Below are 14,094 nucleotides of genomic sequence, written 5' to 3'. Positions count from 1 at the left end.
GGACTTACTTTTTTACTCCTCAAAGCTTGCATGACCTTTTTATGTATATGTCTGCTCTATCTCTCACAAAGTCTGAGTTGCATTTTCATAATCTGCTAGGTGTCAACCTCTCTCCCAAGTCCAAAAAGGCCCTCTTGCCTAGCCCTTAAGCCCAGCCCACATAAAATGCTATAGAAAGTTTTCAGAATTGGCATTGACTGAAAGCCATTATATACACTATTACTGAGGATTACAAACATATTTCAGGAGTTAAAGGGAAAAAAGTAAAGAAAAGAAAAGAAAATTGAAGCAGAAAGCGTTTAGTATTGAGAAGATGGTGAAAAATATTAAAACAAAGTGGCCCATGATGTATGAACTAATATCTCAAAAAGAAATCACCTTTTCAGTGAACCGAGGTTCACAGAGGCCCTCCTCTCACGGCCACCCTGCCACCATGCTTCATGCCGTTCCCTTTCTTTTCCTGAAGACTCTTCAAACCACAGGCAGCGTGGGCAGTAATGAGGCCTGTGGTTCATTCTTTATTCTTTATTCACTGGGTTTTCTTTCCCTATCTTGTCATCCAGGCATCATGAGTGTGGCTCTAAGAATCGCAGTGTCAAATGAGAAAATGTGATGGCTTGGGGAGAAGCAGTCTGGTCCTCCCTTTGGAAAGCTTTCACTTCATCCCAGTATCTCTGAAAGAATATGAATCTGGAATTCACTGCCCTCTCCAGGTGCTATGTTCTCTCTAATCAGGGGAGGGGGATTGGAGAGGAGGAAGCGGGGGGAGGGGGAATTCCTTGGCACCCCCCCCAGGTTCTCTTGTATCAAGTCCTGTATTGCAATGGCCTCATATATAATGTGCTACCTGAAACATCAGTAGTGGTGAGAAACTGTTGTATGTGAATTTTAATTATACATGGTGAAGAGTCCTTGCTAGTTCGGAGAGAGCCACTCTTCACGTTTGCTTTATTTTAGTGAAGGGGCATTTTATCTAATTAGAGAGAAATTATCACAGAGGAAAGTGGCCAGGCACCTGTCTCAATCCTACTGCAGGCTTGCTGTATAAAAAGGTACTAATTTGACTTACCTAACCAATGGTAATAGATGTACTCTAGCAGAGGATTCTGTTTTTAAAGCTCTTTATTATAAAAGAATTATAAATATATGCTAATTAGAGAAAATCGTAAAGACCCTCCCTGTAACCACATCCAGCTTCAACAATTAAGTAGCAGCCCATCTTAACTCATCTCAACACCACTCCAACACTTCCTGATTGTTTTGCAACAATTCAAACATCATATTATTTCATTCATAAATATTTTTAATTATCACATAGGAATCTTATTGACAATACTGTTAAACAGTTTACCTTTGATTAATAAAGTTCTCATCCCACCATAGAATCTATATTTTGTTGCCTCAAAACTTGAAAGGCGCATAGGGCTTCTCATATACATATTGAATGTGTAAAACTTGCATGGAGAGTGGGATTGTGAGAGCTAGCTCTATCGCTGTGATTAATCTACTCTGTACACAATGGCACCCAGGGTGTGGGAACGCCCCTCCTTTGGTCACCTAGTAACTTTTCACTGGTCAACAAGAAGCTGAATAAACTATTATGTTGCGAGAAAGTGCTTGGCTAGCTGACTTGGATCATCTCCTAGATTTTATGAGAAGTTCCATTGCCAAGTTTGAATTCGCTAAACCTTCAAGGCTTTGCTGGCAGAAAAGAAGCGTTCCACTCTTGGAGCATAAATGGATTCAGAAGACATGGGCTCAGGTAAACTAGGCCAAATATTGAAGCAGATTTGGAGACAAAATCTGATGCTAAAACAGGCCCTCCTGGGAGATAGCCATTGTGAAGGGGCTGGCGGGGCCACTTGGATAGCCACAGTGGTCTTTCTGGGGCAAGAACTCAGTGGGGCCCTTCACCAACTCTTGGAGCACACTGCAGGGACTCTGCGCTCTACCTGCCAGCAGCTGTATGTATTGCTTGACAAGGAGAATCAGTGTATCTGGAAACAAGGCAAGTATTTCTTTTTATTCTTTCTCTAAGAAATGTTGATTGAGTAGTCACTTTAAGAGGTACTAAGGAGCATGCGAAGAAGGCTAAGATGGAGTCTTGTCCATAAGGGACTATTCGGGGAAATAAGGTAAGACAAATGCACAATAGTGCAAGAGATATCAAAACTAGTTCCATTCGAGAAATAGAAAGAAAGTACATTAAGAGTTTAGAAGCAAGAACGATTCCATTTTTAGAATGGGAAATTGGGAATTTTGCTAGATCAAATGTTGTATTTTAAGGTGAAGCTTAAGCGGGGTGCCTGGGTGGCTCAGTCGGTTGAGCGACTGACTTCCGCTCAGGTCATGATATCACAGTTTGTGAGTTCGAGCCCCGCGTCGGGCTGTGTGCTGGCAGCTCAGAGCCTGAAGCCTGCTTCAGATTCTGTGTCTCCTTCTCTCTCTGTCCCTCCCCCACTCATGCTCTGTCTCTCTCTGTCTCAGAAATAAATAAAAATTGAAAAATCTTTCTTAAAAAATAAATAAGCTGAATCTTAAGGAATGAATTGGATTCATGCAGCTGGAAATTAGGAATCTTGAAAAAGCATTCCAGGCAAGGGTATTATTAGCAGGATCCACAATTAAGAGTAGGAAAATTGGCGTACCTGGGTAGCTCAGTTGGTTAAGCAACCAACTTCGTCTCAGGTCATGATCTCATGGTCTGAAGGTTGAGCCCCATGTCGGGCTCTGTGCTGACAGCTCAGAGTGTGGAGCCTATTTTGGATTCTGTGTCTCCCTCTCTCTCTGTCCCTCCCCCACTCATGCGCTCTCTCTCTCTCTCTCTCTCTCTCTCAAAAATAAACAGTAAGAAAAAAATTTTTAAGCAGAAAAATATTCCTGTTTTGAGACAGAACAAGCAGTTTTTCTATATTGGAATATGATGAAGTTCTATTTGTAGAATTATTTGAGCTTGAATCCATTAATTATAAAAACAGTAGAAAGACTGGGGTGGGCTGGGCTATAGAATTGGACACTCCCTTACACACACACTGAGAGGGGAGCAGGTTCTTGGGAATAGTCCCAATTATGGGTGCTGAGAAGTATGACAGGAAGAATATTGTATCTGATGAATATGATCTCAGACAACAGTTACTCTAGATAAGAAGATGGGTGGTATCATGAAATCGAACTCTAAATAATATAGTGTTAAGGTAAGTGGGCAGGTCTCATCAATCAGGCATCCAGGGCAGATAATGTTAAGAAATTATCTAGAAGGCAGATGGTAGGCATTGGGGAAATCTGCCCAGAGGCAGCATGATCCAGACAATGGCAGCTGGAGCTCATACCTAGGACTCTAGTCTCTGGAGCGAGTTGAATATGGTCTTAGGCAACATATCAAGACAAAACCTTATTCATGGAAAATGATAAGGTCACAGCTACCAGAATAGGAGATCAAAATAAAGGTGGTCTTGGGTACAAGACAAAAACACAAGTTGTGAGAATTGGAGCCCAAAGATAAACCTAGACTTGTAAAAGGATGATTTAATGATGATTCTTAAAATACTGACCTATGTATGGGACCCTAAATTACACATTCCTTAGTTCAGAATTGAATTCTAAAGATTGGAGAATTGCTAAGCCTGCAAGAAGTGATCAAATGACCTGAGCTATGAGCTATGACCTCAGAGGAGGGATGAACAAAGAAGAGAATGGTAGGACATGGGGATGGAGTAAAATATTATTTCAAATAAGATCGCGAGGATCTTCATTAGCGTGAAGAGGTTTGACTTGGTTTAGTAGTCCTTGAGTAGCTAATGCAGGTTCTAATCAGAGAATCAGAAGCTGTACAATTAAAGCTATTCTTTGGAAGGCTGATTAGAAAACTGTAAATGATCACAAGCTCAGCAGGAAGAATAGTATAAACTTAATTTAATTCTCATAGCAGCCAGAAAAGTACCTAAAAAAGTATAGTTTCTACACCAGTAAAAATAATGTAGCTATGGTATGCCTGCTACTCAAGTCTCCTCTGAAGTGTTTTGCTGAATTTCAGGGAAATACTTTAAGTGGATCACTGATAAACAATATAGTACCTTAAAAGGAGAAGAACAAGTCTCAAAGTCATACTAAATCATCAAGGAGTGATTGAGGGAAATGTTGAGTTCAGTTGAATAGTTTTGTGGCTGTGTAGGGGAGATCATGGTATCCGCCTGCAAATATTCAAAGTATTTTCATGCACAGAAGGTATTAGACTTACTCTTTGCCACTACAGTAAAAAACAATTTGTCCCCAATTCCTAGACATGTTAAAAGAATGACAGTTGTACAAATGACTTCTCCTTCAGGAGGGAGATCGGCTTAAATGACTGGTAAGGGTCTTGGTAGGCTTGTAAGGTTATCTTGCCATACCTCAGTGGAGAAATATAATTTGTTTCAGCTTTGTATTTTATTCTTTTTATGTATCTGTGTGTGTGTGTGTGTGTGTGTGTGTGTGTGTGTAGAAATAACTACTTTCATCGACTGCCTCATGAAAATAAATGAATATTTGGGGAGCACTGCTACACTTCTAAAGAAAGAAGAAAAGGAGATGTGTAATTTATGCGGCATGCGTGATGAATGTACCCCACTGCAGACAATGTCCACCATTCACGATATCAAAGAAGCAGACATTGCTGCAAGAGGGGAACAGAATGTCATAGAAACAGCTACTGTTTCTTCCACAAATGGAGAGCAAAGTCATTATACGAACCAGGTCCAGTTAAAAAAAAATAAAGCACATATGAATTCAGACTTAGTGGAAAAAGAAAACAATACATCATTGAATGAAGATATAACAGAGCAAGAGGAAACAGAGAACAAAATGTTCCCAGATAATGTAGAAAATGAAGATGATAAACAAACAGAACACATGACTGTTGAGAACGTAAATGGCAACAGGGAAGAGACGCATGACATAATCCAGGCAACAGAAAGAGAAATACAAGAGACCTCCGAGAACCAAAGAGAAGAGATTACCACATCCTCAATAACATGTGATATCTCCAGCAGATATCTGAATAGTCTCCTTTCCAATGATTCAGAGAGTCTAAAGCAAAAGAATAACATAATGGAAAAGGAGTAAGTAAATGTAATGTGAGTGGTGCTTATACAATGCCTAGTGATATGTGTTTCTATAGTGATTATACGTAGTATTTATACATGACTAGAATTTTACATTTCCCTTTCATATCATCCCCCCAAAATATTACAAATCAATAATTCAGCTTAAATGACTCTTAGCAAAATTTATATGGCAGCTATTACTAATTTTTTTTTATAGTTTTAGGAAACAAACACTCAATGTTTCTCTAGAGGGAGAGGAATTGACTATATATGGAAACAGTTTAAATGAACAATTGTCCACAACCTGAATGGTATTCTAAATCACTACTCTTTCAATTATAATAAAAAGAAACTAGGAGATTACAGAGAGTTCATATACCAGAAACGCATTTTCTAGCCTCAGATTTGTTTTAGTTATATCCTCAAATAAATCCTCACATTTATTTTATTTATGAATTATCATAAATTCTTAACCTGTATCTGTAGTCTCCAGGGGGCATGGGTAAGCTTTAAGCAGTTTTTAAAACTAAGTGTGTATTTTCATACCTATTTTATCTCTTTGAAGATGGTTCAAAACTTTTACCAGATTCCCAAAGAGCCCATGACATGTGAAAGAATAAAAGTGGAAATTGACTGATGTACTTCAGGAATTATCTCCCCTATACAAGGGAATAATAATCCCTATCTGTCCAAATAAAATAAAATATTCACAAGCCATAGTTTTCTAGTAAATATCACATCCTTGCAAGGCAATGGAGAAGAATGAAAACAATCATTACTTTGGGAATCAGAAAGACTTAACATTTTATATCCTGTTTTATTACATAATAGTTCTGTAACCCTGGGCAGCTTGCTTCATCTCTTAGCCCTATTTTCTGCTTTGTAGAAATTATATATACTTGCTGGGATTATTTGGTAAGGTCAAATGGGAAAATCACGTAAAGGGCCTAGCACCGCGTCGCTTTGTAGCTGCTCACCCTGGCCTTCATGTTAGTATATAATCAATCTCACTCTCAACAACCCTCACTTTCTCTACCTCCCACACGCTTCCAAACTTCATTTAACCCCTCTCTGCCATGACGTGTGGTGTTGTTTTCAGGTGTACGATACCGTTTCCAGGACAGCACCACAACTGAGTCAACGACCTCAAGCAACTCATTCTCCTACTTTGACCTTACCTATCTCATCAGTAAAATGAACAGGTTGAGTTAGGTTAGCAGTGAGGTCTCTACATGGCTGAGAATCTAATGAATTTTGTAGTGCATTCACTACATAGCAGTGCATTCAATGCATGAAAGACCCCCATAGTTTCAAAGAACTACTGCCCCTGCAAAACAACTATTAAGTTAGTTAATATGCAGTTACCCACTTTACTGGAGAAAAATATTAACACTTCATATTCTTATATTCAGAAATGACTCAAAGCATCAACTAATGAGTCACTGCTGAACCACTCCCTCTAACACCTCCCTAGGTGTTCCCTGGTTAGTGATTTCCTCTTCATAGCATCCAAACCAATTGTGGTTGGCTTGCATATTTATAAAAATGATGACTCCTTTAAATCCCTCAGGCTAGAACGCCATCAGATCGCTTAAAATATGTATGTCATGAACAAAATCTTGCTGGGAATCTGTTGTGATTCCTTGCTGGATAGTTTTCTGTAAGAAACCTATCTCTTCTACTGTTGTCCTAGTATGTATAGACTCAAAGGGAAACAAGACTAAAATAAACCAATCTGATTATTTTAGCTGCTGGACTAGATCTATTTGATTAAGCCTAGAGGAAATGGAAGCATTTATAGGTCTCTTCACTCATTTCCTCTGTCTGTCTTTTAGAAGAGTGTATGCAGATCATTTCCAGGGCACAGAAGAGAACCATTTTTGAAGTTATACAAGGCTGAGTCACTGTATTCTCTATTAAACAATTCCAAAATTTTCTCTCATTTTCTGAAGTACCATTATTACTGTCATCAGAGAATATAAAAACAGACCAATGTACTGGGTAATTTTCTTTCTAAATTTACAGGTTCGAAAGTATCAATATAAATGACCCTCCCTACAATTTCAACATGTTTTGTTTTGTTTTGTTTTGTTTTTTGATATCTTTGTTAAAGGACACTATTAAATCCAATCTACTAATAATTGAAAAATGGTTAAAACCTTATTATTCTAGAGCTGGGTATGAATGCTGCATTTTATACTGATCGTCTTATATATTTTCACATTGCCAACATTTCAGTCATTTCACTGATGAGAAATGTGAAGTAACCAGAAGAGGAGAAACTACAGCTGGTAATTTTAATGTAGAGATCTAACATTTACCGAGCACATATTTTATGCTAACCCCTTATTATGAGAAGTTTAAATATTTTATCTCATTCCATGTTCACACCATTGTGAATTAGGCATTAGTTTCAGTTTGTAATGGACAAAGAAGCCAGTGCTTTGGAGTGATTTGAGAATATCATGTTAGAACATGTGGGCATTTGTACTAAAGATAGATGGATTCTTGTATTGGTTCTGTAGCTTACCATTGGTGTGATTTTCAACACATGAAATTTTCTAAGCCTCAGTTTCCTTACCTGTGAAAGGTGATGACAGTAGTACCTGCCTGACACCCTAGTGTAAGGATTAAATGAAACAACGTGGGGACCCCTGGCTGGCTCAGCAGGTAGAACATGCAACTCTTGATCTCGGGTTGTGAGTTCAAGCCCCATGTTGAGTGTAAATATTATTGAAAAATAATAAAATCTTGAAATAAAAAAAGAAACAATGTGTAGCCTAAAATCTGGTCCATAGAGAGAGCTGACATATTAGCTATTTTAGTAATTATTATTGGTATTTGGGGCACCTGAGTGGCTCAGTTGGTTAAGCATCAGACTCTTGGTTTTGGCTCAGCCCACATCTCAGTTTCTGGGTTCAAGCACCATAGCCATATCTGTGCTGTCAATGCAGAACCCACTTGGGATTCTTTCTCTGTCTCTCCCTCTGGCCCTCAAAATAAATAAACATTTAAAAAAATAATTATTGATATTTAAGGTCAAGCAAACAGTAAGGGACTGACCGATCTCAAATCTGAATTTAAATGTTTAAGACTCTAAAATCTTTGGCAAAAGTGATAGTTATAATAAGCAAGAGTATAACAAATGGTCAGAATAAGTGTTTGTATTGATTCTTTGAGGATTGTAAATATTCTGCTTCTAATTACCTTGATTAATCATAAATTCACAGTATTTTTGTACCTTTCTCAGTGTTTTGCAAAAACATAATAAGCATCATCATTTGATGTAATGTGTTTGGATAATTCCAATACCAGATATGTATTATATATATATATTTGTCTCCTTCCCTTAAATTTAGTAAATGATTCAGGTATAAATTCTTGGTTTATCAAAAAGCATTAGCAGTCTTCAGATTCATTTTGTAAAGTGAACAAAACTGAAAAATCAACCACCTAAATAATAGTGGTAATGTCAATAGTAACAATAGCTAATATATATAATATACAATACCAACTATGTCAGGCATAGCTTTCTAGTTACTTAACATACGCTAGTTTATTTAATTCTCACAGCCTTCTTATGAGACAGTCTGAGAATAAACTGAGTTGAATTGTCTTACAGTTGAATAAACTGAGGCACAGAGAGGTGGAGTATCTTGCCAAAGGTTACAGAGTTACTAAGTGGAAGAATTGGGATCCACACCAAAACAACATGACTCTCGAGCTTGTGCTCTTATGCATTTAGCTATACAGTACACAAACTAAATAATTGCAAAAATTATGTCTTTTTTTTCCCTGCAGGTATTTTGATATACTGAGTGATACCAGCCCCCAAGTGTCTTGTTATATTACAGCACCATCAAATGTTCTCCAGCATCTAAAATGCCGGATTATTAATAGCATGAGTTCTTTAGTAGTGAGTGATAATGAAGAGTTGGTCAGTAATGTCATCACTGTTGAGTGCTCAGATATGGAAAAGGAAATTCCATTTCCAATATGCATTGCAATTCCATTTACTGCACGTTACAGGGGAAATTACAGAGACATCATGGTGAAAGTGTCTGACGTAAACCTTGGATCAAGTTACCTAACTCCAAATTCACTGGAAGGAATGAGAAGAAGTTACAAGGTTGGTAAACCATTGGCTATATCTACATTTGCTGTTTGACTCCTCTACTTAATATTAGTCAGGCTACCAGATTGTGTATAGATATAGATAGATTGTGTAATAAGTGGAAAGGCTGATTAGGTTAACACCAGTGAATTCACAATTTTTATTTATTTTTTGCTATCTATAAAGATCAAAGAGCAGAAGTTATTGACCAAACTTAGGAATGAAGAACTTATGTCTAGGACCCAGCAAATGTATTTTCACCTGGAAAACAATACCAAAATCATGGCTTACTCAGCTTCATGCCCTAGACTAGCATTAGACTAACATTTCTAATGTGATGGACTCTGTCTAAATTTAAGAAGATTGGTATCCCCAGATAATACTAGTTTTATTTTCATCATTCATGAGTTGGGAAAATATGTTTAAAAAAATGAACAATTGTGTGTGTGTGTGCACGCGTGCCTGGTGATAGTTATTAAGTCTATAAATTGTGTTTTGTTTATACGCAGAAGACAGTATATGTGGTAGTTAGGATGTGGGTTGTGGAGGAAGACTGGCTGGGTTTGCAGAAGGGGTCCCATACTTTCTTGTTGTGTTAGAGTGGGTAAATTATGTAACCTTGCCAAGACTCTATTTCTTTATCTGAAAATGAACACAATAATAGTGTCTACCTGATAGGGTCATAGGGATCAAATGAGTAAATGCACTTAAGATAAAAGTAGCCTATAAACATGTGTTAGGAGTTAATAAATTAGACTTTATTGTAATAACTCTGAACTTCTCTACTGTCACAAATTCTTGTTTTGAAGACAGAATATAACAGTTGTTAAATTAGCGTAAAGTTGACGGGAACTAAGGTTAAAGATTTTTCTGTGGGCCACCGAATTTACCATTAAACAAAATATTTTTCTTCTTAGCTTTAAGTAAGTCATCATTATTTGAAGACGAGGGCAAGGAATCAACGTTTAAAAATTCCACAAAACAAGAAATTCTTTATAATACGTCTCTTCTTTTTCTGATTTGGGACTTTTCTGAGTTACAAACAAGGTTATACAGTAGAATATGAAAGCTAAGCTTGTTCTAATTATTTATTCCAATTCATGTCCCTGATACATTTTATATTTAGTCTAGGAAGACTGCATGTATAATAGTCTGATCAGCATTGCCCTTGATTGTGGCTTTTTCATCTTGACCAGTCTACGTGACTGACATTATAAAAGCAAAAACTGTTGATAGTACATGTGACTTTCACAAAATGGGCAGGCAAGATGTTTAGTAAATGGATAATCAAAGCAAAAAGGAAAACAAAATAAGAGGTCCGTCCTCTACTAAAAATACAAAAGCATATGCTTTTTATAATTTTCCAAGGGTAGTTATCCCCATTCTTAGCTCAAAAATTTTAAACTCTGGAGTCCTTCCAAAATTTTATGTGGTTCATCCAACATTTAAGAATGCTAATTCTAGAGTCAGATAAACAAACCATCATCAGACTTCTGTTCATGGCAACTCCCATGCTTAAAAACACTTCTGGTTCCCAGCATCTGCCAAATGTGCAGAAAATGCACAGCCACCACCACCAGCTCTGGGAAGACTTTTCTTTCTTACTTCTCACCATTTTCCCTTCAGCCAATGAAGACCACTCATCTTGCCCTGAAGTTTCCCGATGACAGTTTTGTGACGTGATATTGTGAAATGTCTTCCTCAGTTTTTAAACGATAGATTATTTTCTGTTGTGAGTGTCCCTGAAATGTTTGCTTATGTGTGTGTGTCTGCATATTATCCACTCATGCTGGGGTGGAGCCGGACTGGGGGGACACATGAATAGACCAAATTACCAATAGACCAATAGAGCCTTCCTCCTCATTTTAAGTTTTGGTGGTTACACGAATAGATCATTTTGCTTTCCTTCATGTGCTCAGTTCCCTTTTGTATGATAAAAAAAGCTTCAATATGTGACCGCATATATGCATTACAAATGTAAATGTCAGTATATAAAAAATAAACACAAATGTCTCTTTCCAGTTTTTTTTTTTGTTCCCACTGCATGAAGGGGAAGAATAGAAAAAATGACTTTGCTAAGAGATTGTGAGCTGTCAGAAGGAAGAATTTCCTGATGGTACAGGTGCTTTAGTGTTTGCATAAACTACCCAAATAATGAAATTTGGAATTTCCTAAAACAGTGTTGAATTTTCTGGATAAAGGCCAATATCTATTAATTTTTTTAAGTCTATTTCTTTATTTTGAGAGAGAGAGAGAGAGAGAGCACAGGGGAGGGGCAGAGAGAGAGAGAGAGAGAATACCAAGCAGGCTCTGGGCTGCCAGCGCAGAGCCTAGTGGGGGGCTCAAGCTCACCAGCCATGAAATAACGTGAGCTGAAACCAAGAGTTGGATGCTTAACCAAATGAGCCAACCAGGTGCCCCTAAAGGCCAATATTTAAAGTTTATTCTGGTAAAGGAACATAGGATTCCAAAAATAGTTAATATTTATGAAAACACTAAATGGGACTGTTCATTCAGTATACATCTTGGGGGGGGGGATTTAAATTTAAAAATATATTTATTTCTCTCTTTTCTATCACGTAGTCCAAATTTGAGAAACTAATATCGACTTCCACCTCATCTCATGAAATGACCAACCCTTTGGTGTTAATGAAATCTTTCTCAATTGTGAGAGATTACAGGGACAGCAGATAGACTTTTTTTCTTTTTTCTTTCTTTCTTTCTTTTTTTTTTTTCACAGCAGAGTATGTACAGCAGATACTCCCTGAACAGTGCCGCATTAATGTCCTTTCATGTCATCAATCCATACAGGGGACCTGTGCTGAAGTCAAAGTGTACAAGCTGGGTATCTTTTCTGTTGTGTCTTGTCTAAAGAAAGAGTCCTTCACAGTAACAAAGAAAGGCCATACTCTTAAGCCAAGCATGGATTCCCGAGTGTCCTTAAATTACCCTCCAGGAGTTTTTGGCTCATCAGTACTGGTACAATTAAAGGTAAATGCTAAAAGCTGGTAAGTTTCTTCTCATAGATTTTGTGGGTCATCAAACATAGTCCCAAAAGGATAAAGAAGATGCCACTATTTAATATAACAGTAAATGAATTCTTCTCTTATACTTTTCTTTTTTATCCTTTTTGTCTTTTATTTAAATTTTATTTATTAATTTATTTCAACAATAGAATTTAGTGATTCATCACTTAAATATAACACCCAGGGCTCATCCTAACAAATGCCCTCCTTAATGCCCATTACCCATTTATCCCATTGTCCTACTCAATACCCCTCCAGCAACCTTCAATTTGTTCTCATATATTTAAGAGTCTCTTATGGTTTTCCTCCCTCTCTTTTTATCTTATTTTTTCTTCCCTTCCCCTATGCTCATCTGTTTTGTTTATAAAATTCCACATGGTGAAATCATATGATATTTATCTTTCTCTGACTGACTTATGTTGCTTAGCATAATACACTCTGGTTCCATTCATGCTGTTGCAAACGGCAATATTTCATTCTTTTTGTTTGCCAAGTAATATTCACATATATATACATATATACACATATACATATATATATATATATATATATATATATATATATATATATATATATGAATGTGCCCCTTCAAATCAGCATTTTTGTATCCTTTGGATAAATACCTACTAGTTTAAGTGTATCCTTTGGATAAATACCTACTAGTTAAGGGTTATAGGGTAGTTCTATTTTTAATTTTGGGGGGAAACTCCATACTGTTTTCCAGAGTGGCTGCACCAGTTTGCATTCCCACCATCAGTGCAAAAGTTTTTCCCTTTCTCCACATCCTAATCAACATCTGTTGTTGCCTGAGTTGTTAATTTTAGCCATTCTGACAGGTCTGAGGTGGCATCTCATTGTGGTTTTGGTTTGTATTTCCCTGATATTGAGTGATGTTGAGCATCTTTTCATGTGTTTATTAGTCATCTGGATGTCTTCTTTCAAAAATTGTCTGTTCATGTTTTTGCCCATTTCTTCACTGGATTATTTATTTTTTTGGATGTTGAGTTTGATAAATTCTCTATAGATTTTGGATAGTAACCCTTTATCTCATATGTCATTTGCAAATATCTTCTCCCATTCTGTCAGTTGCCTTTTAGTTTTGTAGATTGTTTCCTTTGCTGTGCAGAAGCTTTTTATTTTGATGAGGTCCCAATAGTTTATTTTTGTTTCTAGTTTCCCTTGCCTCTGGAGACATGTCTACTAAGAAGTTGCTGTGGCTGAGGTTGTTGCCTGTTTTCTCCTGTAGGATTTTGATGGCTTCCTGTGTTACATTTAGCTCTTTCATCCATTTTGAGTTTATTTTTGTGTATGGTGTAAGAAAGTGGTCCAGGTGTTTTTTTTTTTTTAATGTTTGTTTGTTTGTTTGTTTGTTTGTTTGTTTATTGAGAGAGAAAAAGCATGAAAGGGATAGGGCAGAGAGAGAGGGAAATATGGAATCTCATGCAGGCTTCATGTTCAGCACAGAGCCCAATGTAGGGCTTCAACTCACGAACTGTGAGATCATGACCTGAGCCAAAAGGAAGAGCTGGTCGCTTAACCGACTGAGCCACCCAGGTGCTCTTCTTATATTTTTAATGACCTAACATACAGTTTTATCAGTGATAAAGTGAGGATTTGGAGCATAATGAATCTCATTCCAAAGTACACCCCTGCTTTATTTGAAAGCTTTCTTAGCTCTGTGTGTGTGTGTGTGTGTCTTGATATTTATTAACAAAAACATATGTTGAGTATCTATGATAGAATTGATGCCAGAATTTGGGACATTCATATGATTCAAAATTTGCATCTGAGAGGATGGCAAAAAAAGAGGCTAACCAATTTAAATATTTATGATTATGAATATTTGGTTATATTTAATTATAAAACATCCCTT

The 14,094-nt window shown here is 37.0% G+C and overlaps 1 protein-coding gene across 1 annotated transcript in view; it reads left to right on the top strand.

The window, feature by feature from the left end:
* The first annotated feature begins 1,615 nt into the window (after positions 1–1,615).
* Positions 1,616–14,094, top strand: part of DTHD1 (death domain containing 1) — a 64,017-nt gene continuing 51,538 nt past the window's right edge. Inside the window, 4 exon segments of the mRNA XM_025922044.2 lie at positions 1,616–2,008; positions 4,481–5,096; positions 8,883–9,210; positions 12,007–12,186. Coding sequence (XP_025777829.2) covers positions 1,738–2,008; positions 4,481–5,096; positions 8,883–9,210; positions 12,007–12,186 — 1,395 coding nt within the window. The 5' untranslated portion in view covers positions 1,616–1,737.

This window comes from Puma concolor, chromosome B1 (assembly GCF_028749965.1).
Source record: "Puma concolor isolate L17-30 chromosome B1, mPumCon1.1.hap2, whole genome shotgun sequence".
In the NCBI taxonomy this organism is placed as follows: Eukaryota; Metazoa; Chordata; class Mammalia; order Carnivora; family Felidae; genus Puma; species Puma concolor.
The sequence above is the reverse complement of the archived record's forward strand: the minus strand, read 5'-3'. Positions and strand labels throughout refer to the sequence as shown.